The 22,565-nt window shown below is 39.4% G+C and overlaps 1 protein-coding gene across 1 annotated transcript in view; it reads left to right on the top strand.

The window, feature by feature from the left end:
• Positions 1 to 7,819: 7,819 nt before the first annotated feature.
• GLCCI1 (glucocorticoid induced 1) overlaps positions 7,820 to 22,565 on the top strand; it is a 134,511-nt gene continuing 119,765 nt past the window's right edge. The window contains exon 1 of the mRNA XM_012450880.3: positions 7,820 to 8,837. Within this exon, the coding sequence (XP_012306303.3) occupies positions 8,384 to 8,837 (454 nt within the window). The 5' untranslated portion in view covers positions 7,820 to 8,383. The remainder of the gene's footprint in view (positions 8,838 to 22,565) is intronic.

Raw genomic sequence — 22,565 nt, 5'->3', positions numbered from 1 at the left:
TAGAAATTAGATTGAAGAAGGCGAGAGTAGAAGCTGAGACACAAGTTCAGTAGCTGCAGCAATAGTTTAGGTGAGATGACAGTAGTTTGGCTTGATGTAATAGTGGAAGAGATGGAGAGAAGTGGATGGGTTAGGTATCTGTTTATGAAGAACAAATAAGAGGTCTAGTTGGAGGGGGCGATGGTGGGGAGAAGAATGAGAAATCAAAAATATTGTCCAGGTTTCTTGTTTGAAATAACTGGATAGATGGTGATAACATTTACTCAAATGGGGAAAAAATGGAGACGATTTTCTCAGAGGTTAAGAGAAAACAGGAATATGGAAATTAACATTTTAGTCCTATAAAAGACACATTCATTTTAAGTATTCATGGGGACTTGACATATCGAGCAGTCAACTGGATATACAAATATGAAACTTGGAGGAAATGTCTGGGCTGGAGAGTTTCATTTAGGAGTCACCAGCATTTTATAGTATTTAAAGCCATGGGAATGTCTGAGAGTACCAAGAAGGTGAGTTTATAGAGAAACAAGCAGAGAATAGAGCCCAACTTTTAGAGGGGACGAGAGGAGGCAGAATCTGAAGAGCACTGAGCAGTGGTTAGATAAGTAGGGAACAAACCAGGTGAGTGCAGTGTCCTTGACTCCCATAGAAGAGATTTTTTTTTAAAGAACTGAACCTGACCATTTATGTAGAAAACTGCTAAAAGCTGGAGTAGGAAGAGGTCCCAGAAATAGCCACTGGGTCTGGCCATATGGAGGCAGTTGATATTGATTAGCAGTTTTCAGTGGCATGAAGCCAGATTGGAGTAGACTAAATAGGAAAATAGTAGATTAACAGGGTTAAATAGGAAATCAGAAGTAACATGTAGACTTCTCTCAAGAAGTGTTGCTGTGACAAGATCAAAGAATTTGGACCATAGATGGAAAGGGATGGCCTGAGAATCTTTGTTTTGCCTTTTAAAATAAATGTTAGCATAACAGCATGTTCAGACATTACTGGGAAAAATCAATAATTTGATGATGAAGAAGACGGAGATAACTGCAGAAATGATGCCCCTGAGAAGACAAGAGGGGAAGGAATGCAAATCAGAAGTGGAGAAGATGGCTTTCGATAGGAAAGGAGAACATGTATTACCTGGACAGAAAGGAAGGAGAAATTGATACAAATGTTGAAAAACAATCATAGATTTGATAGTGGGATTATAGTGGAGATGTATCAGCAGGGATGGGGCTGGAGTCGGGGGTGGTTTTGGAGGATTGAATAAAATGCATAAGAAACAAAATAATCATCATGGGAAAGTGAACTTCCTCTCAGGCGCTCTCCCTCTTTCTGGTCACCTGGTCTGATTTCTCCTTCTTTCTGTCAGTCACTTCATTCTTTTCTCTCAGAAAGCAGGTTTCCTCTGCTTCTCTGTGCCCATGACAGAAAATGACCACTCCATGCACAATTCTTTATAGAAAAACATTTTATTTATTAATTTCAAATTCCCAAGGGAAAAAATTTAATTGGCCCAACTTTAGTCAGTTGTTGAACTCAGGTGAAATCAACCATGGCCAGAGGAGCAAGGTTATTTTGTACATACATAGCTGTCAGGCCCAAACCCTCCACGGGTTGGGGAAGGATTGGTTCTCAGAGAAGAGGGATATTAGTTTGTCAGATGCCCCACAAAGCATCTACCAAACTTATCTTCTGAGACCCTAACTCTATTTTGTTAAGGAGTACTTCTGCCCTGCCTTCTTTTCTAGTTTTGGTTTCTTTTTTTTTTCATTTGTTTGTTTGTTTTTACTTTTCCCTCCATGGCTCATGTATAAATTTCTAAAATTTTGTCTTTCACCCTCTTTTTCTTTATTTCTATGCTTTTTACCTTTGCCAAGTTCTTTTGTGCCCGTGGCTTCAACTACCATGTGGACATGGATAACCCGCAAATCTCTCTCTTGTCTTCTCAACTTCATTGTCATTTAAAAGCTGCCTGCATTTGAATATTCTCTGGTTGTTTTATTTATAGCTGAACTCATTATCTTTTCACCAAACCTCCTCCTTCCCTTAGCTGCCTAGTTTGTGTTAAAGCCATGACTATCTTCTCAGGCATCCAAGCTTGAATCTTCAAAACTGTCTGGCGTTCTCCTTTCAAAGTCCACATGGTCATCAGCTGAGAAGGAGCATGACTTGCACCGTGTTCCCCTCTGCTGTCCTCTGTCATTCCCCTAACTCATGTCACCTAAACTAATATGGAGTATTCTCCAGCCTCCTACATCATCTTCCAACCATCAGTCTCTAATTCATGTTGTAAACTATTCTTTCATTAATCTTCATAAAGCACAGCTCCACTAATGTTCTCCCCACCCATTCAAGAATCTTCATCAGCTCCTCACTGTATATCCAATAAAGTGCAAGCCTTGCCTTACAACCAAGGGCCTCCATGAACTGTCATCAACAGACCAAGACTTACCTTCCATTAACCATCAGCCAAACCATCAGACTGTTCAATCATCTTCTGCCTGGTTCTGTGCATTCCTAACTACATGACTTCTTCATACTATTCTTCCTGAAGCCTTTTCTCAAGTGAGATTTCCCTTCCATCATTTCCATAATACCCTATTTTTGTAAGGCAAATCTGTAGATATGGCTTTAGCTTTGTCAGCATATCTTTTTATCCCCATTTACCAAAGTGTGAGAACAGGTAAACCCTACAGAGTGTAGAACAGTGTCTGACACTTCAAAAACATTCTGTAAGTAACCTGATAAGGAGTTGCTATGGCTTGATGCAGTATTGTTGCTACTAAGCTCCCATTTAGGCTTATTAGGGGCATTAATATGGACCTTTTCAATAAGACGCTGCGTAGGGCACTCTGAAAATTGTATGTTTCAAAAAGTTTAAAATAATAAAAATAAACTTCTCTAGTCAAGCATGGTTGATGAGTTGATGGCACCCTAACAACAGTCCCTCAACACAGCTATTCATGTGGCAAAAAATAAGATTCAGCCACATAGGAAGAAACTTATGACATACTTTAATGACTTTAAACTCTCATTTAAAAAAAAACACCATGATAATCAAACATATTCCCTTCATAGGACTACTACTGCTTTCATGTCTTATCAACACTCTGTTTGGGACTAAAACAAATAGAATGTCACAGCATGGAAAGAGAATATTTATAGTTCTTTGGCCCCCAAGTTTGACCTGTGAATGTGCTGGCTTTATACAATATAGTCTTTTACTTAAATGGCGAGAGTCTTATGCTTCAGCTTAAGACGCACAGGATGTGCCACTGGCATCATGCTTGGCAACTGGAGCTACTGTGGAGACGAAAACTGAAAAACCAGTGGTTTTCATTACTGTTTTCTATCCTTGTAGAAATAACTACATTTATTCTGGGGACCTTACCAGTTAAAAATAAAATATCTCTCATTATTGCTTCTTCTGAACCTCTTTTAGAAACAAAGTTTTCGTTATTTACATATAATAGTCTTGTCTACTTAATTATCATTCATTTTCAGTTCCTTTGCACAGGCCTCTTGAGAATAGCTCTTCTTAATAGTGAGATAGAACTAAATACCAATCAGCAGATGTCACTCCTTAAGTGATTCTCTTCAGCTTTCTCTGTTTATTATTTCAGTTGTCCTTTTTTTTTTTTTCACTGCCTTTTCTCCATTGCCAATTATATTTTCCTTTTTGGGGGGAGATAGGGTCCCACTCTGTCACCCAGGCTGGAGTGCAGTGGCACGATCATAGCTCACTGTAATCTCAAACTCCTGGGCTCAAGTGGCCCTCTGCTTCAGCCTTGCGAGTAGTTGGGACTACGCCTGGCCCCATTTTCCATTTTCAACCTCTGATGAGCTTTCAGGAACCAGTAGTACTAACAACCATAATACAAGATATGCTTTCTTTTTGAATGCCAGCTTCAATACAGATATCTGTGTGGCTTACAGTAGTCACATCAGATATTTTTAACTCTGCGACTGCTTTTGTAGCAGAGATACACCTGTTAGATTTTTTTTTCCTGAGGAAAAGCACAAGTTTTAGTTCATAAGATAAACATAAAATTTGCCACTCTTAACAACATTAAACAAATATTTATTGATCATCTACCATATACTAAGCACTGTTATGGAGATTCAGCAATTATAAAACTAATAAAAAGTCTTCACTTCATGGCTGTTCTATTCTAGACAGACAAAACAAGAAATAATTTTAACAAATCATGTTTTGGATGGTGATAAGTACTCTTGGAAAAGAGTAGGATAAAGAGCAGAAAAAGCCTAGGAGTGCTTACAATTCTTAAACAAGTGTTCAGGAAAGCTCTCATCATAAAGATGGTGACATTTGAGTAAAGACCTGATGGAAATGAGTGAGCAAGCCATGTGTATATTTGGGGCAAGAACCTTTCAGGCAGAGGGAACACCTAGTGCAAAGGTGCACGTAGGCTGTCACAAGCAGTAAGGAGTTTAATTTACGCATCTGCCAGGGACAAAAATTCAGGCAAGGCTTTTTTTGTTGTTGCTATTAGGAATCAATTTACAAGAGAGTTTAATCAGCTTAAGATGAAAATCAGTGCAGATCTGTTTAGTGTTCTCTCCCAGCCATGACCTCATTGCAAATACTGACAGCCTGAACTGTCTCTCAGATTTGGATGGGCCTTGGATGCTCAGCCAGGCAAACCCAGACGGAGCTAGAAGAGGAAGGTTTTGGTAGTTCTGTGGGCTCTGTGCTGTCTTCATCTTGTGATCTCTCCACACGTGGCTGCATATAAATCATATGTAGTCAATGATTCCAAGTTGTAATTTAACCTAAAATGTAGTCCATTACCATGTTTGCACTAAGAAGTAAGAATAACAGAATTTTATCTCAGATTAGCTAATGGTAGATCCTTGCCCCACAGATAGCCACGGCATGGGGCTACTGAAACAGAGGTATTTCTCATGCCACCAAATTGTGCCTTCAATTTTGTCTTCTTTACACAGGACAACATAGTAATGAAGTCACTGCTAACATTAAACCTTATATAGGATTTTCAGAGATTGTTATACTTACATTCAACCAATATGGAAAATCTGCACTAGGCCTAACTACCCCATAGCTAGCATAGTAGCATAACAATGCTCTCTAGCCCAGCAATACACATCTTATTCTAAGGGGTTTCCAATTTACTAAGAACATTGTCCTAAAGCTTCTATATACCCTTGGAGCCTACTGTCATCCTCAATAAGAATAAAATATTATCAAGAACTCAACAAACGGACATTTGAAAGCAAGCACTGAGTTTAATTTATTTTAGGCCACCTTTGATTTGTTTGAAGTCTGTATTCCTTAAATATGAAGATCAGTAGTTACTTCGTGAGAATAAAAGTTTGAGACAATCAAGGTTTCTATAGCAAAGAGAAGTGACTGAACTACTCCATTGGTCATGATGACTTACCAGTAACTGAAAATAGTATTTTAAGACCATACTAATTCTCTGTTTCTCTGTATGGGTTATTTCGATTTGCTTTAGATGTATAAGTCAGCTGTGGTAGATTTGAACAAACACAGAAAGTCCTTAAAATATCACTAGATATGTTGTTTTAAATCTAAATTAGGTATTCATTGTGATTGTGACCTAGTATAAATTTAGAATTATTATAACCTGATGTGTTGAGGTTGTCCCATAAATATATTTAGGAGTAGCTAGAGATGGCATTTCTATAATGCAACTATACTATAATCAAAGCAACAACTTAGAATTTACCAGCATGTAAAAGAATAACCTTAATTTTCTCTTCTTTGCCTTTCTTTTTTTTTGGATAGAGTGTCATTCTGTCACCCGAGCTGGAGTACAGTGGTATGATCATGGCTCACTGTAGCCTTGACCTCCTGGGCCTTTGGGCTCAGGTGATCCTCCCACCTCAGCCTCCCACCACTCCCCGCTAGTTTTTTTTTGTATTTTTAGTAGAGACAGGGTTTTGCCATGTTGCCCAGGATGGTTTCAAAATCCTGAGCTTAAGTGATCTGTCTGCCTTGGCCTCCCAAGGTGCTGGGATTACAGGCGTGAGCCACCGCACCTGGCCAACTTTACATATTTTTAATCTGACAGATTTTTTGCTCTTGCTATTCTGAAAAAGTCATTGGAAAGAAATCATTTATCGTTCTTTTTACATACAAAATAATGCAGTTTTTAAATTAATGATATAGGCCAATTATATAAAATTTGAAAGAGTAAAGTTTTTACCCTATTCATAATTAAAATACATGTTATTCCAGAAAACAAAAGAAACAAGTAGTGGTCTCATTTCATTTGTAAAATTTCTTTTGAACTGATGGGAACTTATCTCACAGATGAGATTTGTGGGCCATTGTAAATACAAATTATGTACCCCACAGCTTTGAGTTGCCAGGCACTGTAACAGAGGGCTTCCTCAGACTCTTGAGCCAGTCTGGGTGAAATTTTTAGCTCCCCATATACTAACTGAGTGATCTCAGGCAAGACAGATTATTTATGCTTCAACTGAGACCACAGTAAGGATAATAATAGTATCTACCTGTGGATTATATGAGGACTGAATGAAGTAACACATAATTTTCTTAGAATAGTGGCTGGCACATGGTGAATAAATGTTAGCCATTATTCTAATATGTAGTAAAGTGAAGAGCTATCACTAGTTTTACTGGGATGAAGTACTGCATGAAAGTTTTGTATTTTTATTGAGTTTCATCAATTTTTTACAGAACCTAGTATGCTTTCTGGTCTGAACACTCAAGGAAGCAAAGAAGGATGGCTCCTGTAAGTGCAAGTGACCTTTGCATGTAGTGCCTGAAATCAGAGGAAGCTTGTCAGTGTGGGCAGACACTACCAGTAGACCAATCTGACATTCCTCTTCTCTTTTAACCTCTTGAAAATTAATGAAAATTATTCGATGAATATCCTAACGTTAATTGCTCCTGATTAAAACTTTAACTTACTGTGGGTTAAATTTAGGTTTTTGATGGTCATCCAAAATCTTTGTGTCCTTTCAGTTTCATTGCAGAATAAAAAACAAATTGACTACAATGGATTATTACGTTACATCTGGTATTTACTCCTCTCAAGAAGCTATCTGCTTCGGAAAAGGCAACCGGGGCGCCCTTCATTAATGTATCTAACTGATAGTGCAATGACGTAAAATTCCTTATTGACCCCTGCTATTCGGAGTTATTGTCTTGGAACATAGAATTTGATAATCTCTTTTCACTGCATAACTACAAATGTTAGGCTGTAAAAATGTTTTACTTTGTTCAATCCAGGTTCCAGACATTTCTCCTGATCACCAGAGGTTCTTTTGATTAATAAGGCTCCTGGTCATGAAAACTCAGCTTACTAAAATTAAGGGGAAGGGATCCAGTCTTCTGGTTCTAACTCTAAAACATCCCACCGGTTGCAGGTGTACTTGCAAATTAAAGTTTGCCTCACGTGTCCTCTGTCTCAAGTCGTACAGACAGCCCAGGACGGTGGAGCCCTGCAGCCTGCCTAGCTGAGCGTGTGCGTGTCTAGGGGTGTCGGGACACGCGCAGGACACACACAGTCCCCCTTTCCTGGTCTCGTTCTTACCTCAAGGCTGTCAACTTTTACGCTCCTCCCTGCGCGCTCAGCCCCCTCCTCACGCTGCCACCCCTCACGCCCGCCTTCAAAGTAGGAGGTATCATTTTCATTGGATATTGTTCCTGTCACTCCTACTCCAGAACCAGTCATTCGAGTTTTGGTGGGGAGTGACTAAGCCAATGGAAATGCTCGCTACGGCCCCTGCCGGGTCCCGAGCGCCGGGAGGCGGTGCCGGGGGCGGGGTGCGGCTAGGGCGAATTAGTTGCCTTTCGGAGTGAGGAGTAGGTAGAAGCGGCGGCGGCGGCGGCGGCGGCGGCGGCGTTTGTGGTGGTGCGGACTCCCCGGAGCGCCAGCACCTCGAGGCCCTTTCTCCCTACCCTGGTCCCCAGAAGCAGGCCTCCCGGCCCTCCGTGCAGCTGCCGGGTTCTCTCGTGCGTGCAGCCCCGCGGGGGCTGAGGAGAAGGCTGTGAGCGGCCCTCGGGGCTGCGTGATCCGGGCGATTGCCCTGTCAGCGCGATGCCTAGAGCGGTGGTGGAGGCGGCTCCTGGCTCCTCGCAGCCCCGGCCGTGACTGCCACGCCGAGCCCAGCCGGCCGGTTGGGGCCGTTGGACGTTTGTTTTCGCAGCCTTCCCCTCCCCCCTCGCTGAGGCGGCGGGGGTGTGCGTTGGGGAGGGGGAGCTCCGAGACTCCTCCCTCTCCGTGATACCCCCGCCCCTCCCCCTTACACACTCGCACGCACTATCGCGCCGGCTCCCACACGCTCGAGCGCCTCCCGCCCCGCGCCTCCGTGTCGGCCGACGGCGTCCAGGGCCCGCGGAGCCACCATGTCCACTGCCTCCTCCTCCTCCTCCTCCAGTTCCTCTCAGACCCCTCATCCCCCGCCGCAGAGGATGCGGCGCAGCGCCGCGGGGTCTCCGCCCGCCGTCGCTGCCGCCGGGAGCGGGAACGGTGCGGTTGGCGGCGGCGTGGGCTGCGCCCCGGCTGCCGGAGCCGGCCGGCTGCTGCAGCCCATCCGCGCCACGGTGCCCTACCAGCTCCTGCGGGGCAGCCAGCACAGTCCCACGCGCCCACCCGCCGCCGCTGCCGCCGCCTCTCTGGGCAGCCTCCCGGGGCCCGGCGCGGCCCGCGGCCCCAGCCCCTCCAGCCCGACGCCGCCGCCGGCCGCAGCCACGGCCGAGCAGACGCCACGGGCCAAGGGCCGCCCGAGACGGTCCCCAGAGAGTCACCGAAGGAGCAGCTCACCTGAGAGACGGAGCCCCGGCTCGCCTGTATGCAGAGGTAGCGAGCCCAACCCTCCCGTCCTCCCGGGCTGCGTCTCCCCGACGGTGCCCTCCGTGGAAACTTCAGCCTCTTCGGGCTTCTCTTTACTAGTGCATTATCGAAGGTGTGAAAGTGGCTTTGGGAATCTCACCCCCCCTGCGGTCGCTGCGGGGCTTAAAGGAGCGAACTGAAAAGCAACTTTTATTTGACCCTCATGCCGCCCCTCAGATTTTCTCTTCCATCACTCGCCTGCTTCGAAAGGTTTTTCAGTTTAAAAGCTGGCTAGCTCATTCGTGTGTTTGCTGTTTGTAGCCGGGGAAGGAGGAGCTGGGCGAAACACTTATACATGCTCGCAAACTCTCCAGCTGCGGATAAGGTGGTGGTTGTAATCTCTACAGTCTCTTTGTGCTTTCCTGCAAAGTTCCTAACGTGCCTCTAACCACTGGAATAATTTTTTAATTTTTAGAGGTATGGTGGTATTAGTTATGATGTAAGGATATCGGCTAGATGTGATGATATGTACTAGAGGGGACAGTTTTGAATGTGCAATTGAAGTATATACGGTTTTCCCCCCAGTTCTCTCTTTCCCTCCGTCCCTCCCTCTCTACCCCCTGCTCCGCCCCCTCTCTCTCTCTCCCCCTCTCTCTCTCTCTTCTCTCCCTCTCTGCCTCTCTCCCCTCCCCTTAATATATTCATGCATCAGAGCAGTCCTGCACTAGAAACAGTTTATGCTCAACCAGAGATTTTCATGGATAAATTTCTGAAAACTTATTTGTTGAATGTGTTCGGTTTTTCCTTCCGTTTTTAAGTACACTTAACAGTTCAGGATCTCAAGTTTCTTTTTTGTTAGGTGTCAGAGGTAATGGTGAGCTGGTGGATCCTGTGGGTTTTCGTTAGCGTTTTCTGTTTTGCTTTGGTTTTGTTTATGTCTAGGGACACAGTGCATGATCTAGTTGAGCCCTGGGGGAGAAAAGGAAGATTAGTCAAAACAGGGACTTAAAGCTCATAAGGGAGAGTGGAATAGCTAATATTATTAGATACCAGCCTAGAGCTACAGATGCTGCTGCTGCTGCATTGTGGAGGGAACAGATTATACTGAGTGGAAAAATCTCTGCTTGGAAGGGAAACACTGCCAAAGTCTGTACATTGTTTATGTGGTATGTTTTGTTTTTTTTTAATGGAGTTTTCTTAATGAAGGTATTAGAGTTGGAGAAAGTGGTTGTCTGCATTATGATACATTGCAGTCTTGGTGTTTTTATTTTAATATTTCAGACCTATAATTAGCATGTTACTAACGCACTTGTTTTCTGACCACCTCATGGTGAACCAGGGTAGGATGTAGTGAAGTGGGATGAGTACATGAGCACGAAGAAATACATCCTGTAATCTGTATGCACTGAGAGGAATATGCTCCCCCACTCCTCCCCCAGGTCAAGCCAGCTGCTGCAGAAACTGATAGCAAATCCTGAATGAATGAATGAAAACAACGTGATCGCCCTAATAATGACCGCAACTGAACACACATCTTTGGCTGTATTTTATAGAAAAGGCCACCATTTTCTAACAGATTAATGCCATATGCAACTCCCTTGCACATTTTCTAGAGCTATATGAAATGAGAAGTAACAGAACGAACGGAAAACAGTTACATAAATTTTTTAGTGATTTCGCTCCAACAGTGCACAAATTAAGTTTTGAAATTTTCTTGTAGGGACTAAGAGGCATGAAATAAGCATTGCAGATTGTGTATAGAGGGTCTTGTGGGTGAGTGAGAGAAGTTTCGGTAATTGCTGCAACAACATAATGGCCATCTAGTACCTCCTCCCCTTTTGTATATAAACACTAATATACATCTTACAACAGATAATAATACAACTTGTTTTTCTGCATCCTTCAAAAGACTTAACTGCTTAGGAATTACATCCTCCATCATCAAGCAGTTTTAATGAAATTTGTGATCTGGCTTAAGCTATTCTCTTTGTTGTAGTATGGCACATCCGAGTTTAATGCAATTTTAATGCAATCATGATGAAAACACTTTTCTGAGTCTGGTTGTGCAGCAGACAGATTTGCAGTGTCAGAGAGCTTGTGTTGGGAATGGAAGGGCTTTCTTTACTAAAGATATTTTTCTACTGTTTTAAACACCAGGTGGTTTTGTCAGTTTCTTACCTTGAAGTGATTTTTGAATGCGGGCTCCTGTGCCCCCAGTTCCCTGATTATATCACTCCTATGTTACTTCTCCGTGTCCCGCCTTTTTCCCTCCCTACCCAAATTAAAACTATCCTACTAATCTATTCTGTTTCCTTAGCTAGTTAAAATCCATTATCTGAAGAGTTGATTTAATTTTTCAAATGGTTATCTTCTCAGTTTCTTTTGAATGCTGTAAGGTTCTGACTTGATTGGTTTTTAGCCTCCACTGGTCAAGGCTCCTGCTGCTGCCACTGCTGCTGCAGACACTGACATCACTATACTGCATGAATGAAAAACAACAACGTGCTCCATTTCTTCCTCTGCTCTCTACCTCCTCCTTTTTCTGCACACTTCGGGGTGTGTGTGTGTGTGTGTGCGCGCGCGCAAGACGGTGTTAAAACTGCGTTTGGAACTACATTTTGAAACATTAAGTAGTTGATGGCTCAAGGGGTATGTATAGAGGCATATTGTTTATGGAAAGCTGCAAGTGCTATGGGCATTTGGACTAGAGGTGACATAACTGAGCATTCAATATTTCATGCATTTTATCTGAGTGATGATTATAGGAGAAAATATAGTAGCTTAAAAATGTTTTTATGATTCTTTTACCAAGAAATTGTGAAACAACACAATTTCTAAATACATTATATGATTATCTGCCCCTTAAGCTTTCTTAATGTGTATATTTGTAGGACTAGAGTAATAGAGAATTGATATTCAAATTGTTTCACAATGCTGAGGAAAAGCTGAATTCTATAAATAGGAATAGTCAATTTTAATATTATTATAATATTAATTTATACAACCCAGGAAAAAGATGGTAATTTCCTTTATTTTTGTAACATAGTTTTAAATAATTTAAATAGTTACTATAGTAGAAAATACATAAATTGCCAAACACCTTGCTCTGTATAGAGGACATGGAGTTTTACAAATTGAAACTGTTTTGTTTGTGCTCATGGATCGTTTTCTGTTTGTTTTTTTTTTTTCTTTCGTATTTTTAAAACTTCAAGGTTGTTATTTACATTCATTTCTGTACCTTTGCCATTAGTAAAATGTCATCCTCTCTCTTGTTTTGTTCTGAAGGGTCTTGAAGTGGTGAATGACAGGCTGCTGAATGAATCCTCAGGCTCCCTGTGATGTGTTTGTGATAGATGTAAAATCATAAAGTATTATGCAAATAGTTGTTTTTTTGTAATGGTAATACATAAAGTCTACCTTTGAGATAAATAGAGCAACTCAAATGAGAAAAAGCAGGATGTTAGTATTAAAATTAATGATCTTTAAGCTGAAATTATTAGTAACAACCAAAAATATATATAATAAAGTTCCTTCTTTTTGAAACCTTACAGAGAGGAACCCATGGATTTAAACATAGTATAAATACAGTTTTACTGTGCAAAATAGTAAGTAGGGAATGCAAACCTTTTTTTTTTTTTTTTGTAAAGCTAGAGCATTAGAATGAATTATAAGTTCTAAAAGATGTAAAAACAGTCATATTTAGAGTAGTCTGGATAGAGAATACAGCTTATTTTTAACCGTACCAAATCTAATAACAAAAACATGGAAGAGCTTGTAATTTATATAGCACCTGTTATGAAAAATAGCATGTGTTGGTTCCTAATTTAACATATCAGGTTTATTTAGGTCTAATACTCTGACAGATTGCTAACTCTAGAGTGAAATTTCATTAGACTTTTTCATGAGCATCTTGAGAGCCTCATTGTTTTATACATAAAGAAGTTATGATTCTATTCTAAAAGATAATACAAAGCCAACCAGAATATAATGTTAAATAACCGCATGTAACATATGTTTGCCTATGTGTTAATTCATTTGCTTTCAGTTTTTATCTTTTCCTTAAATTTATCTTTTTAAGTCATTTTTATACTGAGCTCAGTGGAATACAGAAAATTTTAATTACTTTTTCTCTTTTTAGAGCTACTCAGATATTCTCTTTCTATAAAGTTTATTCTCAGGCTGATATTCTTGGAAATTAAGATCCTCCCTTTCCATTTTAAAATTAATTAATTTTCTTAGAGTGCTTATAGAAACTTGTTTCAAAGCTTTCTTCTACTGAGTGAAAATGCGTTAAAGTTTTCATTTTTTCTAAAGAGACAGGTCTGACTTTGGAAAAGATTTTAATTCTTAGAGAACTATACTAGAGAGCAGCAGTGTTCATTATTTACAGAACTAATTTTTTCCATCAGTTATCTCATGGTGCCTAAAATATCTAGATCAATAAGTGAATAGCAAAATAGATAAATGAACTTACAGTTATTTAATTAAAATCTACTGTCTTATGTTCAAAGATTATATTCCTCCCAAATAACTGTTACTCTAAGCATATTGAATATTAAATACCTAGGCCATATAAATCACTTTAGTCAGTTTTTAACTGTATGTAAAGTTCTGTGTCTATATATTCAACTGGAAATCATTTTGTTAATTACAGTACATTTTACAGAAGGACATTTCACTGCAGTATACTTTTCTGCAAGGACTTAATGCAAATTAGGATTTGTACTTTGGGGAAATGTTAAAGGATAATGGCATGCTTGTGATTTTTATTTTACTTGTGATAAGTCAGACTACATGTGAATAAAAAAATAAAAGGAGTAACTGGGCTCCATGGTAGTGTATAGAATGGAAATAAATGACAATGTTCAACAAATGGCTAGTCGAAGAAGGTTTTCCTTAAGTCTGAAATTTTTAAAAATTCTAAAAGTCTATTTTATTAAAATGTTCACAGGCAGTTAATAATCTGCCAAAGAGCATATTCTAATGACTTAGTTATTCTTAATTTTAGTCTGCTCTTTTCTCCAGAGCTTAGTATTTCCAGATATCACCAAGATAGACTTTTTGGCAGCCCCTGTCCTAGATCTGTGTCTGGCACTGTTTTTTTGTCTTCAGTATATAATTTATTCTCTTATTAAGTGTCTAAGAAGCCAAATCACTGACACTCTTTCTGTGCTATATGCTGTTTAATTATTTTAACAAGAGGTTGAATTTATCTAACTCTTGGTCTCTGCCAAAAGTAAGTGGAGGAAAGAGAACACAAGTACTCATACATTGATATAGAAAGCCTAGAGAACTGATGGAAGAGCAGGTACTACCTGTATTTCCCTCTACTCTTCATCTGGACCCTTGGAAGTGACCATGAGTTGACTCATCATTTAGCTAGTCTGGAAGAATTTTTGTGCTTATTCTGAAAAACAAATTATAATGGATTAGCAGTAATTCTGAACAATCTGAGGATCTTATATTATGAACAAATTGTGGAAAAGTATTTCACTGTAGTATGAACAAGCATGGCAGATACCGTTAAGCAGTGTTGTTTATTCCAAGTGAATGTTATTGAGGCACATACCAAGAGGCAAGTTCCTGAATACATCAGTAACTTTCCCTATATTATGCTGTGTCTCTAGCTGTAGGTAGGAAGAAAACATCTACTTGTGTGCTAACTATATGCTAAGCAAAGTATACTTTGATTCAGCAAGGATTGCGGATGTGAATGTTCTCATTCCAGATCCAAAGTTCATACCATGAGACTATCCTGTTGCTCCTAACTCAAAAAGACTCTGATGTTGATGATCAGCTATGATTTCTGAGCTGAAAGAATGACAAAGGAATTGGTTTTCTTTTGTTTCCATGGCACTATTACGCTGTGCTGGGATATGATCTGACATTTTCAAAATGTCTAAAAATGTGAGACCTAGTTTGTTGAGTGTAACTAAAATATAGATGGATTGGCCATATTTTTTCATTTCTTTCTTGCATAAAGTGTGTGTGTGTGTGCGTGTGTGTGTGTGTGAGAGAGAGAGAGAGAGAGCACGACAGAGAGAGACATCCTTGTTCCTGAGGAAGAGAGAGAGAAATCCTTGTTTCTGAAGATAAGAACATGATTGTATCTGGCCTTTCTTACATGTAATCAGAATCTGTACTGTCCTCAAATTACATTATAGTGAATAGAAGTGCTTTTCTCACCTTTTCGCTGTTCATGAATGTTAAAAGTTAATTACATATGGTGCTAAACGGATGAAGCCTTCAGGAATCACTAAAGAGACAGGTCTCAAGTGATTGTCCCAGCAGCTGGCACTAGGTTGATTCATCCCTCCCAAAAGACAACAGGCTTCCAAGAGCCTGCAGTTTGTGGGGTGAACTGTGTACGTATGTAACTTAATGAAGTCAATCATACTGCACCTTAATGATGGCTCACCAAAAATAGTGATGATTTAAATAAGCTAGTGGTCCTGGTGCAGCGGCTCACCCCTGTAATCGCAGCACTTTGGGAGGCTGTGGTGGGAGGATCACTTGAGGTCAGGAGTTTGAGAACAGCCTGGCCAACACGGTGAAACTCCATTCCCTACTAAAAATACTAAATTAGCCAGATGTGGTGGCATGCACCTGTAATCCCAGCTACTCAGGAGGCTGAAGCATGCAAATCGCTTGAACCTGGGAGGTGAAGGTTGCAGTGAGCTGAGACCGCACCACTGCACTCCAGTCTGGGAAACAGAATAAGACTTCATCTCAAAATAAAAAAAAGGAGGCCAAGTGCAGTGCCTCACACCTATAATCCCAGAACTTTGGAAGGCTGAGGTATTTAGATCACCTGAGGTCAGGAGTTTGAGACCAGGCTGGGTAACATGGTGAAATGCTGTTTCTACTAAAAATACAAGAAACTAGCCAATGTGGTGGCATGCTACTTGGGAGGCTGAGTTAGAAGAATTGCTTGAACCTGGGAGGCAGAGGTTGCAGTGAGCCAAGATTGCACCATTGCACTTTAGCTTGGGCAACAAGAGTGAAACACTGTCTCAAAAAAAAAAAAGAAAAGAAAAGAAACTAGTAACCCATGGTTATGTGGCAAAATTGTCTGCCAGGTTATTAGAATTGTTAAGAAATCCTGCCGGGCACAGTGGCTTACACCTGTAATCCTAGCACTTTGGGAAGCTGAGGCAGGCAGATGGCTTGAATTTAGGGTTTCAAGACCAGCCTGGGGAACAACAAGACCTTGTCTCTACACAAAATACGAAAATTAGCCTGGGCATGGTGGCACACTCCTGTATTTCCAACTACTCAGGAGGCTGAGGCAGGAGGATCACTTGTGTGCGGGAGGCAGAGGTTACAGTGAACCGAGGTCACCCTACTGCACTCCAGCCTGGATGTTAGAGTGAGGCACTGTCTCAAAAACACAAAAAAGTTAAGAAATCCACCAACCATCTAGATGTGTTTCATAATGAAAAGGTAAAAACTGCTACAACTTCCTGTCTAGTGTTACTGAAGATCAAATACTTATTAACTACTGACAGTAATAATTCCTTATTTATCCTTTATGGCCATAAAGAGAACTTTTGTGAGTAGTCCCTATAGCTAATTTTAACTTTTACATTACTAAAAAATTAACTTTCTGATGAAACATTTTCTAACATTATTATACACTTGATTGTTAAGCATAGTGAACAAGACATAAATGAACTCCTTGTGGCTTGATTAGCTTTATTAATAACTTACTGATAATTCATGTACATAAAAATTATTACTATAGATGATGTTGAGTATAAGACTGAATGAGTATTGACTGACTAGAGTTGCAGTATAACTGATTCTATAAATTTGCTTTTGGGATTATTTGCTGTTTTTCTGTTGAAGGCGGAGCAAAGCATGTTTGACAGAATTAGCCCTTGATAGTAAACCTGGCTGTTTTCTCTAGAATTATCAAATGAAAGGCCAAAGTAATTATTTTCTAAATGGTTCCATAGACATGTCTTAAGAGACATAAATGTATCCTGGGAAATACTAGATCTGGAGTCAAGAAACTTGGATTCTCTTTTCAGTTTTGACATTCGACTTATGACAAGCCACTAACTCTGCATCTTATCTTCTATGTCTTTAAAATGAAGGGGATAGGCTTTTAAAGCTTTAGTTGTTTAGGAAGAAGATTCTGCTATTGAGAGGAAAAGAAAGTTTATTAGATTAGATGATTCTTGAAGTGTTTATTTATTGAGCTTTTATGCCAACTACTAATCTTTGGTAGAATTCAATCTAAGGTGATTTTATTAACCTCTTTTCACAGGTGAGGAAATGAGGTCCTGAGAAGTTAAATACTTTGCCCAAGATCAGGCAGCATGCACAGGGCCCTTGTAATGCTCTAAGTCCTGACTTCAAGATAGCTGAAAGTTGTTTTTGGAACCCAGTTAGTTATGGGTCAAGAAATTACGCACAATGTATTATCCCACTGCTTATATAGTTAAGTCATAGAAAGGCTAAATATAGCTTTGGGACATGAAGGAGGAAGAGAAAGCTAAATGGGACTAGACCCTAGGGTGCATGGAACTTAAAACAGCTGCAGCTATCCCCAGTAATTATGCCATCGTTGGGCCTTCCCTTTGGTTCCTAAAGGACCTATCACTTTGTTAAGACAGAATTTAGCATTTGATTTTTAAAAACTTCCTTTCACATAAAATTTCAAAATCTGGGTAGAATAAGGTCTCTTTTGTGTATTTTCATACTTGGCAATGTAAACTTTAAAAACTCTGTCAATATATAATAAAGTATTATAAGGCTACCTTCAGCCCCATCATTATGATTCTCTACATTTATCATCCTTTCATATTTTAGCAACTTTTAACATAGTGTCTCTTTATACAACATTGTCATGGCAAAGCAAGGCACACTACCTTAAAAAATAATTTTATTTATATCTGCTTGGCCCTTTCACTTCTTTTAGGTTTGTTGATGTAATATAGAAAAGAAATTTTAATCTCTATTTTAATAATTTCTTCCAGGGTGTTTGGACGTTTTTTAGTGTCCTTTGTGCTTACTGTTAAGTTCTGCATAGTAGTCAATGTGGAAATGATTCTCTTTTTAAAGTAACATTAGATATTGTATTTGTTGTTAGGATATTGAAAGTATTATATAGAATCTTTGTGATGGATAAAGTTTCTCATAACATTTCTTCTGTAATTATATTTACTTTTCTGTTTAAATGCATCAGTTATACATTGAATTAGTTAAGTGTAATGCTGGTATCTTAGAAAATAATACAAGCAGTAGGACTGAGTGGCTCAGGGTTACATCAAGTCTAGTCATCTGGAAACTTTGCTATTCTTCATACAAACTTGTGATCTTTCCATGAAGGTACAAAAATATCATAGTAAAATATAGATTGGTTTATATGTTAGCTAATCATAAACAAAATATATTTACAATATCTTTCGAAGTTCTGTGTCATTTTCTTTCTTCTAAAGTATTCTTGGAGTTACTCGGACACATTATCCCTAAAAGAATCAATCAACTGTCCTCTTCCTGCTTTAAGTCAGACCACTAAAGTGTCTAGGACTTACTAAACTGGTGTTGGCAAACATTGCTAAATGCAGCTTCAGTAGTATTGCAAAAGTGACGATTTAGACTGTGCTCTGAAATTAGATTTTTGAAAAAAGCTATAGTATTCTGTAATATTTTGATCATATAGCTTAACAGGTATATTTTAAAGGTCTATTAATACTTTACATGCCTGAGTGACCTATTATTTGAAAAAAAAACTCATTCAGGCACTTGCATTTGCTCACTTTGTATCTTTTTGGGTAGCAAATAGTGGGTCAAATTCTTAGCAGATTTTAAATGAATTATCACTATTCAGAAATATACTATTCTCACTGAGCTTTGGATTTTATATATGAATTATTTATTTCTGAGTTAGCTTGAGCTTTTTCTGGTGTTTTGTTTTGAAGTTGCCACTCTGTTTATATGTCTTTTTCTTTCATTAGATGAAACTTAAAATATTAATAGTTTAATCCTGTAGTTTCTATAACATACTTAGATCTAATGTATCTTGCTGCCTGTACGTATTATAATATTATACTATAGTTTGGCCTAGGATGATGTCACTGGCCCTTTCTCTGCACACATATATATTCATGCAGAAGTCTGAACTGTATTATTGGATGTGGCTTTTTGTAATGTAGTAATATGTAGTAATAATGTTGTGTAGTAATCTTGGACAGTGATGGCTTGTGAGGCTGTTGAGATAAGGAGGACTTGGCTTTGGCTAAATATTTGTTGTTGCTGAGCTAGAATGGAAAGTGACAAACTTTTCATGTGTTATATCACCATTTACCTGAAATCTTGGCTGAATGCACACTGAACAATTTTTCTTTCTTTTCTTTTCTCTCTCTCTCTTTTTTTTAAGGCAGCATCATATTTTTATGTGTATATATATATATATATATATGTATGTATGCATTTTATTGCACTTTAGGTTCTGGGGTACATGTGAAGAACATGCAGTATTGTTGCTTAGGTACATACATGGAAATGTGGTTTGCTGCCTCCATCCCCATCACCTCCCCAATTCCCTACCCTCTACTGTCTCTCCCCTAGTCCCCCTGCTCCGACAGACCTCAGTGTGTGATGCCCTCCTCCCTGTGTCCATGTGTTCTCATTGTTCAACACTGGCCTATGAGTGAGGACATGTGGTGTTTGATTTTCTGTTCTTGTGTCAGTTTGCTGAGAATGATGGTTTCCAGATTCATCCATGTCCCTACAGAGGATATAAACTCATCTTTTTTTTGGCTGCATAGTATTTCATGGTGTATATATGCCACATTTTCCCTGTCCAGTCTATCATCAGTGGGCATTTGGGTTGGTTCCAAGTCTTTGCTGCTGTAAACAGTGCTGCAGTGACTGTATGTGTGCATGTGTCTTTATAATAAAACAATTTATAATCCTTTGGATATAAACCCAGTAATGGGATTGCTGGGTCAAATGGAATTTCTATTTCTAGGTCCTTGAGGAATCGCCACACTGTCTTCCACAATGGTTGAACTAATTTACACTCCCACCAACAGTGTAAAAGTGTTCCTATTTCTCCACATCCTCTCCAGCATCTGTTGTCTCCAGATTTTTTAATGATCGTCATTCAAACTGGCATGAGATGGTATCTCAATGTAGTTTCGATTTGCGTTTCTCTAATGACCAGTGATGATGAGCATTTTTTCATATGTTTGTTGGCTTCATAGATGTCTTCTTTTGAAAAGTGTCTGTTCATATCCTTCGCCCACTTTTGAATGGGTTTGTTTTCTTCTTGTAAATCTGTTTTAGTTCTTTGTAGATTTTGGATATAAATCCTTTGCCAGATGGGTAGATTGCAAAAAAATTTTTCCCATTCTGTTGGTTGCCAGTTCACTCTAATGATTGTTTCTTTTGCTGTGCAGAAGCTCTGGAGTTTAATTAGATCCCATTTGTCTATTTGGGCTTTTGTTGCCAATGGTTTTGGTGTTTTAGTCATGAAGTCCTTGCCTATGCCTATGTCCTGAATGGTTTTGCCTAGATTTTCTTCTAGGGTTTTTATGGTGTTAGGTCTTATGTTTAAGCCTTTAATCCATCTGGAGTTAATTTTAGTGTAAGGTGTAAGGAAGGGGTCCAGTTTCTGCTTTCTGCACATGGCTAGCCAGTTTCCCCAGTATCATTTATTAAACAGGGAATCCTTTCCCCATTGCTTGCTTTTCTCAGGTTTGTCAAAGATCAGATAGTTGTAGATGTGTGGCGTTGCCTCCAAGGCCTCTGTTCTGTTCCATTGGTCTATATCTGTTTTGGTACCAGGACCATGTTGTTTTGATTACTTGTAGCCTTTGTAGTATAGTTTGAAGTCAGGTAGCGTAATGCCTCCCGCTTTGTTCTTTTTGACTTGGCTATGCGGGCTCTCTTTTGGTTCCATATGAAGTTTAAGGTGGTTTTTTCGAGTTCTGTGAAGAAGGTAATTGGTAGCTTGATGGGGATAGCATTGAATCTATAAATTACTTTGGGCAGTATGGCCATTTTCACGATATTGATTCTTCCTAACCATGAGCATGGAATATTTCTCCATCTGTTTGTGCCCTCTCTTATTTCATTGAGCAGTGGTTTGTCGCTCTCCTTGAAGAGGTCCTTTAAATCCTTTGTCAGTTGTATTCCTAGGTATTTTATTCTCTTTGTAGCAACTTTGAATGGCAGTTCGTTCTTGATTTGACTCTCTTTAAGAGAGTTAAATAACTGTTACTGGTGTATAGGAATGCTTGTGATTTTTGCACATTTATTTTGTATCCTGAGACTTTGCTGAAGTTGCTTATCAGTTTCAGAAGATTTTGGGCTGAGACAATAGGGTCTGCTAAATATACAATCATGTTGTCTGCATATAGAGACAATTTAACTTCCTCCTTTCCTAATTGAATACTGTTTATTTCTTTTTCTTGCCTGATTGCTCTGGCTAGAACTTCCAATACTATATTGAATAGGAGTGGTGAGAGAGGGCATCCTTGTCTAGTGCCAGATTTCAAAGGGAATGCTTCCAGTTTTTGCCCATTCAGTATGATATTGGCTGTTGGTTTGTCATAAATAACTTTTATTATTTTGAGATACGTTCCATCAATACCTAGTTTATTGAGGGTTTTTAGCATAAAGGGCTGTTGAATTTTGTCAAAGGCCTTCTCTGCATCAATTGAGATAATCTTGTGGTTTTTGTCTTTGGTTCTGTTAATGTGATGAATTACGTTTATAGACTTGCGTATGTTAATCCAGCCTTGCATCCCCGAATTGAAGCCTACTTGATAGTGATGGATAAGCTTTTCGATGTGCTGTTGCAATTGCCTTGCCAGTTATTTTATTGAAGATTTTTGCCTCTATGTTCATCATGGATATTGCCCTGAAGTTTTCTTTTCTTGTTGAGTCTCTGCCGGGTTTTGGAAACAGGATGATGTTGGTCTCATAAAATGATTTGGGAAGGATTCCCTCTTTTCGTATTGTTTGAAATAGTTTCAGAAGGAGTGGTACCAGCTCCTCTTTGTGGAGCTGGTGGAATTCGGCTGTGAACCCATCTGGACCTGGACTTTTTTTGGTTGATAGGCTATTAATTGCTGCCTCAACTTCAGCCCTTGTTATTGGTCTATTCAGGGTTTCGACTTCCTCCTGGTTTAGGCTTGGGAGGATGCAAGCATCCAGGAGTTTATCCATTTCTTCCAGGTTTACTGGTTTATGTGCATAGAGTTTGTAGTAATCTCTGATGATAGTTTTTATTTCTGTGGAATCTGTGGTGATATCCCCTTATCGTTTTTTATTGCATCTATTTGATTCTTCTATCTTTCCTTTTTTATTAATCTGGGTAGTGGTCTATTTTGTTGATCTTTTCAAAAAGGCATCTCCTGGATTTATTATTTTTTTGAAGGATTTTTTTGTGTCTCTCTCTCCTTCAGTTCTGCTCTGATCTTAGTTATTTCTTACCTTCTGCTAGCTTTTGAGTTTTTTTGATCTTCCCCCTCTAGCTCTTTCAATTTTGATGATAGGGTATCAATTTTCGATCTTTCCTTGTTTCTCATGTGGGCATTTATTGCTATAAGTTTCCCTCTCAACACTGCTTTAAAGGTGTCCCACAGATTCCGGTAAGTTGTGTCTTTGTTCTCGTTGTTTTCGAAGAACATCTTTATTTCTGCCTTCATTTCATTGTTTATCCAGTCAGCATTCAAGAGCCAGTTCTTCAGTTTCCATGAAGTTGTGCAGTTCTCAGTTAGTTTCTGAATTCTGAGT

Source organism: Aotus nancymaae, unplaced genomic scaffold, assembly GCF_030222135.1.
Source record: "Aotus nancymaae isolate 86718 unplaced genomic scaffold, 86718_ANA_hifiasm-v0.15.2.pri h1tg000025l, whole genome shotgun sequence".
NCBI classification, from domain to species: Eukaryota; Metazoa; Chordata; class Mammalia; order Primates; family Aotidae; genus Aotus; species Aotus nancymaae.
The sequence above is the reverse complement of the archived record's forward strand: the minus strand, read 5'-3'. Positions and strand labels throughout refer to the sequence as shown.